The following is a 14,367-nucleotide window of genomic DNA, read 5'->3' as shown; positions in this document are numbered from 1 at the left end:
GAGCTTGTCGCTATGATTCCTGACGGATATGTCCATTAGAAATACCCAATACCCGGGCTGTATCTCTCTGCTTCCCAGCGGCAGTGTCCATTTCTCATTGACTCAATTTCTGCCCGCCCTGTTCTCGCCCTACCGTCTGCTTTTGCTATGTCCCTTCGGCTCTGTTTCACCTCCTGCTTTCCTTTCTCAAGTATGTCAATTCTGGTTTATTTATACCTGAAGTACTAATCTTTACTCTCGCTCTGTGCCTCCCCTCTAAATTTACAGACAGAACCATCTGTTGTCGTTTCTGGCGAACATTTTAAATGTACAATAAAAAGTTCTATATCATGGTGAATTTTTGAATTTTTTTTCTCGCTGGAGAAAATATTGGAAATCCGAATAGATAACTGATCATTTTAAAAGCGCACTAAACGGGTCAATTCTCATGGAAAGCTCAGTCTCTCCATGCAGCCTCTGTAACAAAAAATCATTAACAGACTGGTCAGCAAACTCCAGTCGCCAAGTTAAAGGCAATCAGCAGTCTCTCGGTCCTAAGCCTATCGTAAGTCAACCTCGTTCGGCAAACTACAGAAACTGAGGTTTACAGAATATTTTGGATTGGACCGCAACTCGGAATGTCTGCTTTTCGCTCCCATAACGAAAACATTTCTTAGATTTTGTAAAGTGATTAAAAATATTTGAACGGACGCTTTGTTCAGCTAGAGCCGCTGAAGTTGATCACATCCCAATATTCTTCCAGTTCGAATATATAAAGATAAAACCTGACACATTTTAAATGAATTGATTTTGAAGGTGTTTCTATTCGCCGCGATATTTTGACGGTGGGATCAGCTATTTTATTTTTACACTTTGTTTAATGTGACCGATTGATTCTGTCGCCATTTACAATAAAGATGAGTGCGAGAGTTTGACATTTAGCCTCGGAATTTCTGGTACCTAAACCCAGGCAAAATGTATTTGTCTTTTCGAGCAGATCAAACACCGATTGAGGGCAAAGGCTGGAATGATGTTGCACCAGTCTGGTTAGGTTGTCAAACTGGAATGCAAATATAACCTCAACATCAAAGCAAAATCCGTTCCCTCTGAAAATTCTTCAGCTCTCATTTAAAGAATTTTCCTTAAAAGGGTCCAACCAAGAAAAAATATCTTTTTTCGTAGGTTATCTGTCAAACGAATCTTCCTGACGCGCCCCAGAGCTAGAAGCGGCGGCGCTACTTGTCATTTATGTCGCCCTGATGGCGTGTTCCTATGGGATTTGGGGTCTCTCACCTGTCCTGAAAACAGTGAATAACAAAATACCCACTTATTTTGTCTCTAATTGCGCGCAATGTTGACCAAGGGCGATCGTTTACTCCCTAACAGCACTGTGGGTGTATCTACACCACATAGGCTGCAGTGGCTCAAGAAGGCGGCTCACCATCAGCTTTTTAAGGGCAATTAGGGATGGGCAGTAAATGTTGGCCCAGCCAGTGACACGCGCATCCCAAATGACAAATTCTGAGCAATGCACATTGAGCCTCTAACCGCAGCATGAGCAGATTTAAATGAACAGGAGAAAAGTCTAGCTTGAATTAATTTTAACCATTCATTGTGTACGCACCATATATATAAACATGCACCTCGATATAGAATCATGAATGATACAGCACAGCAAGAGGCCCCGTGTACATTCTTTAACATGTGCACACACACACGTACACGGCGTTTATAAAGACTTTGTGCAGATTTAAACTAGAATAACTTTGATTATCCACATGTTAGAAACAAACTGTAAACGGCATTTCAAAGCATAATTCATAAAATTATGATTAACACGATACAGGTCGAATGTCTAGGCTTCAACATAGCGGTCATCTTCCGGGATACATGGATCAACCCGATTGTGGACATTTTCAATCAATTTCAACATCTGAAATAATTGGGAAAGAGCATGACTATGCCGTTTCCAGTTCGCTTCTATCGCGTGTTTTTCCAACGTTAATTAAGTTTAAATTTGAACAAGAACATTATTTACACTCTCATGTAATATATTTAGAATCGCACAGTATCCGTGTATTATGGTTCTATTTTAATTGTATGGCTTGTTTCAAAGCTTTTAGTCGTGATTTAAAGAGCGGAGCTCCACAACTCTCTAAACGGAAATGAAAATAATTCTTGAAACTCGACCCAATCTCATCTTTAACTCCAGACACAGCGTTTCCAATCCGTCAAACCATTCAGTGAAATCTCAGCCCAGTCTCGTTTCTACATTGACTCCAAACAGGTCACATGCACTTTCAATTCCAAACTAAAACAGAACATGCTGGAAAAACTCAGCAGGCAGCCTCTGTGGAGGAGGAGTGGGGGGGGGGGGGGGGACTTGCACTTTCAATTGTCTCGTTTTCCTTTTGCTATTTCTGATGTATTTACTGGTGATACTGCACTGAGCATAAACCTCTCGCTCGATCACCCTCTCAACAATCTCTGAACGGTGATTGAAAGGAAAATAGATATCGAAAGCGCTATTTAGAGTATTTAGAAGCAAAACAAAACCCCAGTGAGAGAAACGGATGCGGAAAGGGAGGAAAACGGATTGTAGCGCAGAGATTTAACTTTCCGCACACTGCATGTCAGGCGGTCATCGCGAAAGGACTCTGTCCTGAGGGACACTATTATTACTGAGTTATTATTACTGAGAGGGGAAAGGGAGGAAAACGTTGTTCTGAAGCACATTATTTCCGAGTTTCACTATTCCCCCTGTGCTTGATTCCTGTCCGGTTAGGGAGCTCTCGCTTAGAATCTCTGGTTCAGGACCTGGGTCAGCGACACCAGGCCTGGATATAACACACAGAGAGAGCAGGAAACCAGAGCTTCTGTCGGGTGAGAGAACAGAGAGAGAAACGAATAATTAATTGAGAGAGAAACCGAGTGCAGCAGTGACTAAAAGAGAATGATCGATCATGTACGAAAAAGTAGCAAAGAGCGAGCAACAAGTTGAGGCTATTTCGCGAATTTCAAAGTGAATTACTTTAATGAACTCTAAATACAAATTGAAAACCAGCCTACAAATTATATCGAGATATCGTTCAAAATATCTACACTTTCTATTCGCAAACATTTAAAAGGGGGATTGTATTTACACAACACTTATCAGGAATTAAAGCCCGGAGAGATTCACTACCAATGGATTAGGTTGGAAATACAACGATTGTTAATGTAGACGATAGCAATAATCTGGATGGAAACATGTCGCTATCAAAGATTGGGTTTGTGACCTTCCCTCCCGCCCCCCCCTCCACCCCCCCCATCCCTTCACCTGATTTCTCATTGAATCTGCTGAAAATCTCCAGCATTGACCCCGCTTCACGATTCAGCATCTCATTATCTTTCAGCAATTGACGCATTCCAAATGTTGCCACCGGCTCCGATCGAGTGGATCTACCCACACACATTGCGTGAAAAAGTTTTCATAATTCATTCACCGACTCCCAATAAATAGCGGGTGCCCCCCCCACACCACCCCCCCCCCCCCCCCCCCCGCCCACCTACACACATTCTTCACGAAATTCGAGCTCTCGTTAACAAGAGAATTGCCCCGGCGTTCACCTTCCCAGTTATACCCGGGCTGGGCTGCTCTCTCAATGAAGACCGAAGTTGCTCCTCAGTGTCTGCCGTCAATGAGAAGAAGCCTGATTGAGGATGCTCGGGAGGGCAGAGAGCCGGGTAGCCCTGTCCCTGAGCCCGCTGACCAATCGCTTGACTTCACTTTGGACCAAGAGGGGGGCAGAGACCTGGTAACTTTCACCTTTACGCTCCGAAACGCCAAGAGTTCTGCTCTCTCCCGCGCCATCAACATTTTCGAGGTAGGTTTAATTGTTCAACTGGTTGAAGTGTTCGGTTTATGATGAAGAGAGTTATCGACAGGTTAACTTGTGGCAGAGCTCCTGAGGAGCACAGTGTCTTGGTTTTGGATCGGGTCCTTTGTGAACATCTCTTCTCTGAGGTTTAGTTTTATTACAATTTATTTTTAAAAAAACAGAAGCCTAAAGCAATGTAAATAAAAGCAGGAAGGTTCTGGAACCTGCACGACAGGTCCAACGGAGTAGAGGACGTGTTGAAACAAAAACAGAATAGAAAAATTGAGCCAGGGTATGGGGGGCGGGGGGCGGGGGGAAGCAGGAGAAGGGCACCAAGTCATAATGCTCATTTGGAGAGATGGTGCAGACACGATGGGCCGAGTAGCCTCCCTGCTGCGCCCCAACAGCCCTGTGATTGAGTGAAACTCAGCAGGTCAGGCAGCATCCGTGCAGAGAGAAACTGAGTTAATGCTTCAGGCGGGTGAATGTCCTGCTAAAAGATCACCTCAAGCTGGAACACGAACTCTGTTCCTCTCTCAATAGATTCTGTCTCACCTGCTGAGTATTTCCAGCGCTTGTTTAGTTTGTTTTTATTTCAGATTTCCAGCATTGTGCTTTTGTAAGAGACATTTTGCGATGGTTCCTGACTGCTCCTTCAAGCTTGGAGTGCAAACGCAAAGGGAAATCCGCAGCCGACTCCCTTTCGAACCCGGATTTCAACCTCGATCCAGGTGCCAATCCGGATTTCAGATTTGGGTGAATTAGAGAGGAATTGCTACTCAGCTCATTGTGTCCAATGTAAAAGTAACCTCAGGCATTTGGGTGTAGAAGGGCTGAGTGTGTGAAGATGCGTGTGTGTGAAGGGGTTTGTGTGATGAGGAATGTGTATATGTGAAGGGGTGTGGGTTTGTGTGTATGTGTGTGTGAGGGGGCATGTGTGATGTGAGGTGTATGTGTGTGTGTGTGTGTGAAGGGGTGTGTATGATGAGGCATATGTGTGTGAGTTTTAGAAGGGGTGTGTGTGATGAAGCATTTGTGTGTGTGATGAAATGTGTGTGTGAAGGGATGTGTGTGTGTATGTGTGTGTGTGCATCTGTGTAAAGGGGTGTGTGATGAGCTGTGTGTGTATGAAGGGATGTGTATGATGAGTTGTCTGTGTGTGTGTGTGAAAGTGTGTGTGTGTGTGTGTTTGTGTGTGTGTGAAGGGGTGTGTCCAATGAGGTGTGTGTGTGTGCGTGACCAGGTGTGCATGTGATGAGATGTGTGTGTATGAAGGGTCTGTGTGATGAGGTGTGTGTGTGATGAGCTGTGTGTGTGTTTGTGTGTGTGTGTGTGTGTGTGTGTGTGAAGGGGTGTGTGTGTGATGAGTTGTGTGTGTGTGTGCATGTGTCTGTGTGAAAGGGTGTATGTGATGAGGTGTGTGTGTGTGCATGTGTGTGTGTGTGAGATGAGTGGTTTGTGCATGTGATGAGGTGTGTGTGATGAGGCGTGAGTGTGTGTGTGAACGTTTGTGTGTGTGTGTGATGAGGTGCGTATGTATGTGTGCAAGAGGGGTCCGTGTGATGAGGTAGACATGTGATGAGGTGTGTGTGATGAGGCATGTGTGTGTGAAAGGGTGTGTGCGTGATGAGTTGTGTGTGCATGCAATGAGGTGTGTGGGTGCGCACGAAGGGGTGTATGTGATGAGGGGTGTGTGTGTGTATGTGCCTGTGTGAAAGGGTGTGTGTGATGAGCTGTGTGTGCGTGCAATGAGGTGTGTGTGTGTGTGTGTAAAGGGTTCTGTGTGATGAGGTGTGTGTGATGAGTGTGTGAAGGCTTGAGTGTGAAAGGGTGTGTGTGAAGAGGCTTATGTGTGTGAAGAGGTGTGTGCGAAGGGTTGTGTGTGAAGTGGTGTGTGTGAACGGGTGCATGTGAAGGGGTGTGTCTGAAAGGGTGTGTGTGAAAGGGTGTGTGTGAAGCAGCATGTGTGAAGGGGTGTGTGTGAAGGGGTGTGTCTGAAAGGGTGTGTGTGAAAGGGTGTGTGTGAAAGGGTGTGTGTGAAGGGGCTTGTGTGAGGGTGTGTGTGTGAAGGGGTGTGTGTGAAAGGGTGTGTGTGAAGCAGTGTGTGTGAAGGGGTGTGTGTGAAAGGGTGTGTGGGAAGGGGTGTGTGTGAAGGGGTGTGTATGAAGGGGTGTGTGTGAAGGGGCGTGTGTGATGAGTGTGTGAAGGGGTGTGTGTGAAGCAGCGTGTGTGAAGGGGTGTGTGTGAAGAGGTGTGTGTGAAGGGGTGTGTGTGAAGCAGCGTGTGTGAAGGGGTGTGTGTGATGAGTGTGTGAAGGGGTGTTTGTGAAAGGGTGTTTGTGAAGGGGTGTGTGTAAAGGGGTATGTGTGAAGGGGCGTGTGTGATGAGTGTGTGAAGAGGTGTGTGTAAAGTGGTGCGTGTGAAGGGGTGTGTTTGAGGGGTGTGTGTGAAGGGGTGTGTGTGATGGGGTGTGTGTGATGAGTGTGTGATGGGGTGCATGTGAAGGGGTGTGTTTGAGGGGTGTGTGTGAAGGGATGTGTGTGATGAGTGTGTGAAGGGGCATGTGTGAAGAGGCGTGTGTGATGAGTGTGTGATGGGGTGTGTGTGAAGGGGTGTGTGTGATGAGTGTGTGAAGGGGTGTGTGTGAAGGGGTGTGTGTGATGAGTGTGTGAAGGGGTGCGTGTGAAGGGGTGTGTGTGATGAGTGTGTGAAGGGGTGTGTGTGATGGAGTGTGTGAAGGGGTGTGTGTGATGAGTGTGTGAAGGGGTGTGTGTGAAAGGGCATGTGTGATGAATGTGTGAAGGGGTGTGTGTGATGAGTGTGTGAAGGGGTGTGTGAAGGGCCGTGTGTGAAGGGGCGTGTGTGATGAGTGTGTGAAGGGGTATGTGTGAAGGGGTGTGTGTGATGAGTGTGTGAAGGGGTGTGTGTGAAGGGGTGTGTGTGAAGGGGTGTGTGTGAAGGGGTGTGTGTGATGAGTGTGTGAAGGGGTGTGTGTGAAGGGGTGTGTGTGATGAGTGTGTGAACGGGTGTGTGTGAAGGGGTGTGTGTGATGAGTGTATGAAGGGGTGTGTGTGAAGGGGTGTGTGTGATGAGCATGTGAAGGGCTGTGTGTGATGAGTGTGTGAAGGGGTGTGTGTGATGAGTGTGTGAAGGGGTGTGTGTGAAGGGGTGTGTGTGATGAGTGTGTGAAGGGGTGTGTGTGAAGGGGTATGTGTGATGAGTGTGTGAAGGGGTGTGTGTGAAGGGGTGTGTGTGATGAGTGTGTGAAGGGGTGTGTGTGAAGGGGTGTGTGTGATGGGGTGTGTGTGAAGGGGTGTGTGTGATGAGTGTGTGAAGGGGTGTGTGTGAAGGGGTGTGTGTGATGAGTGTGTGAAGGGGTGTGTGTGAAGGGGTGTGCGTGATGAGTGTGTGAAGGGGTGTGTGTGAAGGGGTGTGTGTGATGAGTGTGTGAAGGGGTGTGTGTGAAGGGGTGTGTGTGATGAGTGTATGAAGGGGTGTGTGTGAAGGGGTGTGTGTGATGAGCGTGTGAAGGGCTGTGTGTGAAGGGGTGTGTGTGATGAGTGTGTGAAGGGGTGTGTGTGATGAGTGTGTGAAGGGGTGTGTGTGAAGGGGTGTGTGTGATGGGGTGTGTGTGAAGGGGTGTGTGTGAAGGGGTGTGTGTGATGAGTGTGTGAAGGGGTGTGTGTAAAGGGGTGTGTGTGATGGGGTGTGTGTGCAGGGGTGTGTGTGATGAGTGTGTGATGGGGTGTGTGTGAAGGGGTGTGTGTGATGAGTGTGTGAAGGGGTGTGTGTGAAGGGGTGTGTGTGATGAGTGTGTGAAGGGGTGTGTGTGAAGGGGTGTGCGTGATGAGTGTGTGAAGGGGTGTGTGTGAAGGGGTGTGTGTGATGGGCTGTGTGTGAAGTGGTGTGTGTGATGAGTGTGTGAAGGGGTGTGTGTGATGGGGTGTGTGTGATGAGGTGTGTGTGAAGGGGTGTGTGTGATGAGTGTGTGAAGGGGTGTGTGTGAAGGGGTGTGTGTGAAGGGGTGTGTGTGATAAGTGTGTGAAGGGGTGTGTGTGAAAGGGTATGTATGAAGGGGTGTGTGATGAGTGTGTGAAGGTGTGTGTGTGAAAGGGTCTGTGTGATGATCGTGCGAAGGGGTGTGTGTGAAGGGTTGTGTGTGAAGGGGTGTGTGATGAGTGTGTGATGAGTGTGTGAAGGGGTGTGCGTGAAGGGGTGTATGTGATGAGTGTGTGAAGGAGTGTGTGTAATGAAGGGATTTGTATTTGAACAGGTCCTTTTCTCAGTGCCTTGGTGTTGAGGAAATTGTTGTGTATTTACAAACATTCCTCATTTCCTCTCAAAATGAGTCAGTTTCCTTTCCCAGGGTGAAACTGAACTGAATCCGACGATACTTTCAAATTCTTCATATAGAATTCAGTGCGAGATAATGTAAAAAGTCAGGAGTTTCCAAAAATGCAATCACCCACTCACAAGACACAGGTTAACTCAGGTTAATTTTAACTTTGGGGGAATGGGCATAACATGAACACTATCACAGTGACCATTCGTTATCTCCTTGATTTCACCAGAAGTTAAATCCATTAAGACTGAGAATACACAACCATGTCAATTTCATCCATTTTTAAATTGGGTTGCCAACTCGCCAAGATTGTCCTGGAGTCTCCAAAAATCATATTTTGACCTCCTGGACAGTCTTGTAAATAACTCAAGGTGAAATTCATAGAGGCATTCAAAAATATATTATTTTAAAACAAAAACAGAAAGTGCTGGAAAAACTCAGCAGGTCTGGCAGCATCTTTGGAGAGAGAAACAGAGTTAACGTTTCAAATCCATATGAGTTGCTTTCAACTCTTTAATCTAATTCCTTGTAAAAGAAAAGCGATATGGGAATATTGGCTCTGAAACCTCCAGGAATATGCCCAGAGTTGGCAATGCTAGGTGTCGGCACCCTGGTTCAAAGTTAAAATGGCCTCGTGAGGCTGGAATGAAAGGATTGATGAACTTGATTTGGTTTTGTAGACGTTTGAAGCTCAAATCCACCACATGGAAAGCAGAGCAGTTAGCAAGGACAAAAGTCGGGTGGATGACCTGGATTTCTTCATCAGATGTGAGGTGCACAGTTCCGGAGTCAATACTCTGATAAACTCTTTAAAAGGAATGGCTGAAGATGTCAGTATCAGTAAGGAAGAGAAAGGTAAGGGACCTCTATCATGGGTCACCTCTCAGGAACCCAGACAATTGATTTATCCAATTTTTTTGATAAGACTAAATTTATAATGCAACTTCAGCTCTGGTGTGAAGCAAGTTTGTTTCACAGTGAATCCTCAAATTCAGAATCAAAGCCCAATTTGATTGGTCCCTGGGGAAAGACATAGGAATATGACTACTGCTGGCATGCTGCGATTTCTGGGCAATTCTGTGCAGAGCTCCTGGATCCATCTCCCCACATGCTAAGATTGTAGATAGTCAGTCTGAAGCAGCTTCACCCTATATTGACTTTACAAAGCTGTAGTATACATCAGGGGCAGAATTCTGCCCTTGTCGGGTGGGCTCAGCAGGTGGGGGGGTGGTCGGGAAGCTGACCGCTGCCTGCGATCGAGGCCGGAAGGTGGTTTCACGTTGATGGGCCAATTAAGGGCTGCCCAGCATGAAACACGAGTGGCAGTGCTCAGCGCTGCCTGTGCAGGCGTTGGGGGGAGGAGGAGGGCAAGTAGCACATGGGCAAACTTCACGCATGCGCGCAAGTGCGCGTTTGATAATCTCCTTGAGGCACAGAGCTGCCTCAGGGAGATGAAGGGTTGCTAAAAAAATTAATAAAGAAATTAATAATTTAATAAAACATGTCCCCTCATGTGACTGTACCATACGAGCAGGGACATGTTATTAATTAAAATTTAAAAGTTTTTATTTTATTTTTATTTGCTTTAGGAAACTTCATCCCACCCGTGGATGAGGGTTTCCTAAAAAGTGCAAAGGCCGCTTGGCCTTTTCACCTGCCCGACAACCATTAGGTTGGACGGGTGGTGAAAAATTTCATTCAGTTATCTTTTTATTGGCCCTAACAGACCTTTTAATTGTCGGCAGGTGTACTACTGACTCTGGCGCGCACCTGCTGAATGAAATATCATGCGGCTGCACATTGATGTTGGGACACACGCCCGAATTCAAGGTGCCCTATTTTCTGCTTCAGCAGGTCAGGTGGGCGGCCACCCGTTGGGCTAAAATTTTTGCCCCAGGAGTGGACAAGGGGTGCTGATTAAGGATTTACAGGGCAATATTATGGGTATGTTTTACAACTGGCCACTCCAACTGTAGAGTCAGATCTGCCCGGGGCACATGTAATGGCAGGTGTGACATTCTCAACTGGTCTTTCCTTGGGGAATGGATGGGAGGCGGCTGGCTCTCCTTCAGACCATCCAGCTGGTCTCAGTAATGGTGACCACGAAACTATCATTAATTGGTGTAAAAAACCCATCTGGTTCGCTAAAGCCTTTTAAGGAAGGAAATCTGCCGACCTTACCTTATCTGGCCTACATGTGACTCCAGACCCACACAACGTGGTTGACTCTTAACTGCCCTCAAAGAGCAATTAGGGATGGGCAACAAATGCTGGCCTACTCAGCGATGACTACATTCCATGGAAGAATGAATTAAATGAGCTGCAGGCGGCGAAGCCTCTGTGTGGGAGCCGTGAATTGTAAAAACTCTTCTGTTATGAAATAAACCCAGTCTTAAATCTCTGAATGGTTTAAAGGTGATACATTTTTTTCTTTTCCAGTCCCTTGGTTTCCTAAAAAAATACAAGATCTTGACAGGTGTCATCATCTGATTACCAAATTCGAACCTGATCTGGATCAAGACCATCCAGTGAGTGTATTAATGGCTGGAACCTTTGTGTACAGCAGATTGTTATTGGATCAGGTACAACAGAAACATCTATAAAAACCCAAATGATAGGGTAATGGTAATAATTAAGCATTTTTTCCCAATTAAGGGTTACCAAGATCTGGAGTATAGAGAACGCAGGTCTCACATCGCAGGTCTGGCACTTAATTATAAGCAGTAAGTATATCTCACTCCATCATTGAGCTTATGTAAATTCATAGCAGAATATACTCAAAAAACATCTACACTGCAATTTTCTCCTGCTCAATGAAGCTATAAATATTTATGAAGCATGTTACGAGTTAAATTAATATCAAATGAATCCTTACATACAGATTGAAAGCTGATATGTTGAAATGTAAAGTTTGACACGTCTTTTTCAACAGGGGAGAGCCTTTACCAAGGGTAGACTACACAACAGAAGAGATAGCAACATGGTGAGAACCCCCTTGCAATTTGTGCGGTATTAGGATTCTAGTTCAAACATTTGAACCACAAGTATATAGCTGGAAAAGGGACTATTATTTATTTGTTAATTCATGGGATGTGGGCTTCGCTGGCTGGGCCAGCATTTATTGCCCATCCCTAATTGCCCTTGAGAAGGTGGTGGTGAGCTGCCCTCTTGAACTGCTGCAGTCCATGTGGTGTAGGCACACCCACAGTGCTGTTAGGGACTGTGTTCCAGGATTTTAACCCAGCAACAGTGAAGGACGATATATTTCCAAGTCAGGATGGTGAGTGGCTTTGAGGGGAACATCTAGGTGGTGGTGTTCCCATGTGTCTGCTGCCCTTGTCCTACTAGAAGGCAGCAGTCGTGGGTTTAGAAGATGCTGTCTAAGGTGCTTTCTGCTGAATAAGGCAGATGAGTTGAGGGCACAAATTAACACATGGAAGTATGATGTCATTGCTATCACAGAGACATGGTTGAGAGAGGGACAGGATTGGCAGCTCAATATTCCAGGATATAGGGTCTTCAGGCGAGACAGGGAAGGAGGTAAAAGAGGAGGGGGTATCACAATATTGATCAAGGAATCAATTACAGCAGTAAGGAGGGATGACATCTTAGAAGGCTCCTCAAATGAAGCCATATGGGTAGAACTGAAAAACAAAATAGGAGCAATCACATTGCTGGGAGTGTACTATAGGCCCCCAAATAGTCAGAGAGAAATAGAAGAGCAGATATGTACACAAATTTCAGAAAAGTGTAAAAATAACAGGGTAGTAATAGTGGGGGATTTCAACTTCCCCAACATTAACTTGGTTAGTCATAGTGTTTAGGGGGAGCGGAATTCTTCAAATGCATCCAGGAGAGCTTTCTAAGCCAGTACGTAGAAGGTCCTACAAGAAAAGGTGCGGTCCTGAACTTAATTTTAGGGAATGAAGCTGGGCAAGTGGTAGAGGTATCAATGGGGGAGCATTTTGCAGATAGTGATCACAACTCCGTTGGATTCAAGGTTGTTATGGAAAAGGACAAGGGTGGCCCAGAAATCAGAGTTCTAAATTGGGGGAAGGCCAATTTTAATAAGATCAGATATGATTTAGCGAGAGTGGACTGGGAGCAGCTACTTTTAGGTAAATCTGCGTCAGAGCAGTGGGACTCATTCAAGAAGGAAATAGGGGGAGTACAGGGCCAACATATTCCAGTAAAGACAAAGGGTGGAACCAACAAATCCAGGGAACCTTGGATGTTGAGGAATATACAGGATTGGATAAAGAGAAAAAGGAAAGATTATGGCAGATACTGAGGGCTCAAAACAGCGGAAGCCCTAGAGGAGTATAGAATGTGTAGAGGGGAACTTAAAAAGGAAATTAAGAGAGCAAAAAGGGGGCATGAAAAAACATTGGCAAGTAAAATAAAGGAAAATACGAAGTTATTTTCCAAGTACGTTAACAGTAAGAGGATAACTAGGGGAAGAGTAGGGACCATTAAGGACCATAGTGGTAATTTGTGTGTGGAGCCGGAAGACGTGGGCAGGGTTCTAAATGAATACTTTGTGTCGGTGTTTACAAGTGAGAGAGATGACGTGGGTATGGAAATCAGGCAGAAGGACTGTGATATAATTAAAGAAATTAGCATAGAAAGGGAGGAGGTTCTGATTGGTCTGGCAGGCTTAACAGCAGATAAATCTCCAGGCCTGGATGAAATGTATCCCAGGCTGTTGAGTGAAGCAAGGGAGGAGATAGCAGGGGCACTGGCAATAATTTTCAATACCTCTCTGGCCACAGGAGAGGTGCCAGAGGACTGGGGGACAGCCAATGTGGTACAGTTATTCAAGAAGGGAGGAAGGGATAAACTAGGGAACTACAGGCCAGTCAGTCTAACCTCAGTGGTGGGGAAACTATTGGAAGCAATTCTGAGGGACAGACTTATCTGCACTTGGAGAGGCAGGGATTAATCAAGGAGAGTCAGTATGTTTTTGTTAAGGGGAGGTCATGTCTGACCAATTTGATTAAATTTTTTGAAGAGGTGTGTAGATGAGTGCAATGCATTTGACGTAGTCTACTTGGACTTCAGCAAGGCTTTTGATAAGGTCCTGCATGGGAGGCTGATAATGAAGGTAAGAACCCATGGGATCCAAGGTAATTTGGCAAATTGGACCCAGAGTTGGCTGAGTGGCAGGAAGTGATGGTCGAGGGGTGTTTTTGTGACTGGATGACTGTGTCCAGTGGGGTTCCACAGGAATTGGTGTTGGGTACCTTGCTATTTGTGTTATGTATAAACAATTTAGACTTGAATGCAGGAAGGTTGATCAATAAGTTTGCGGATGACACAAAAATTGGTGGGGTGGTAAATAGTGAGGAGGATAGCCTTAGTTTACAAGAGGACATATACAGGCTGGTCAGATGGTCTGATCAGTGGCAAATGGAATTTAATCCGGATAAGTGTGAGGTGATGCACTTGGGCAGGACAAACAAGGCACGGGAATACACAATGAATGGTAGGACTCTGGGAAGTACTGAGGATCAGAGGGACCTTGGTGTACATGTCCACCAGTCCCTTAAGGTAGCAGGACAGATAGATGAGGTGGTTAAGAAGGCATATGGGATACTTGCTTTTATTAGCTGAGACATAGAATATAAGAGCAGGGAGGTTATGCTGGAACTGTATAAAACACTGGTTAGGCCACAGCTAGAGAATTGCGTGCAGTTCTGGAATCCGCATTATAGGAAGGATGTGATTGCACTAGAGAGAGCGCAGAGGAGATTTACCAGGATGTTGCCTGGGCTGGAGAGTTTTAGTTATGAGGAGAGATTGGATAGACCGGGGCTATTTTCCCTGGAGCAGAGGAGATTGAGGGGGGATCATGATTAAGATGTATAAAATTATGAGGGGCATAGATAGGGTAGACAGGAAGGAACTTTTCCCTTGGTGGAGGGAGCATTAACCAGGGGGTATAGATTTAAGGTAAGGGGCAGGAGGTTTAGAGGGGATGTGAGGAAGAATTTTTTCACCCAGGGGGTAGTGGGAATCTGGAACTCACTGCCTGAAAGGGTGGTAGAGACAGAAACCCTCATAACATTTAAGAAGTGTTTGGACGTGCACTTGTGATGCCCTGGCATACAAGGCTATGGGCCTAGTGCTGGAAAATGGGATTAGAATAGTTAGGTACTTGTTTGATAAGTGTAGACTCAATGGACC

At 45.7% G+C, this 14,367-nt stretch overlaps 1 protein-coding gene across 1 annotated transcript in view; it reads left to right on the top strand.

The window, feature by feature from the left end:
* The first annotated feature begins 3,623 nt into the window (after window positions 1-3,623).
* Window positions 3,624-14,367, top strand: part of th2 (tyrosine hydroxylase 2) — a 42,456-nt gene continuing 31,712 nt past the window's right edge. Inside the window, exons 1-5 of the mRNA XM_041215989.1 lie at window positions 3,624-3,845; window positions 8,862-9,036; window positions 10,621-10,709; window positions 10,837-10,904; window positions 11,114-11,164. Of these exons, the coding sequence (XP_041071923.1) occupies window positions 3,624-3,845; window positions 8,862-9,036; window positions 10,621-10,709; window positions 10,837-10,904; window positions 11,114-11,164 (605 nt within the window). The remainder of the gene's footprint in view (window positions 3,846-8,861; window positions 9,037-10,620; window positions 10,710-10,836; window positions 10,905-11,113; window positions 11,165-14,367) is intronic.

Source organism: Carcharodon carcharias, chromosome 21, assembly GCF_017639515.1.
Source record: "Carcharodon carcharias isolate sCarCar2 chromosome 21, sCarCar2.pri, whole genome shotgun sequence".
NCBI lineage: Eukaryota > Metazoa > Chordata > Chondrichthyes > Lamniformes > Lamnidae > Carcharodon > Carcharodon carcharias.
This window is presented reverse-complemented; position numbering and strand designations above follow the sequence as displayed.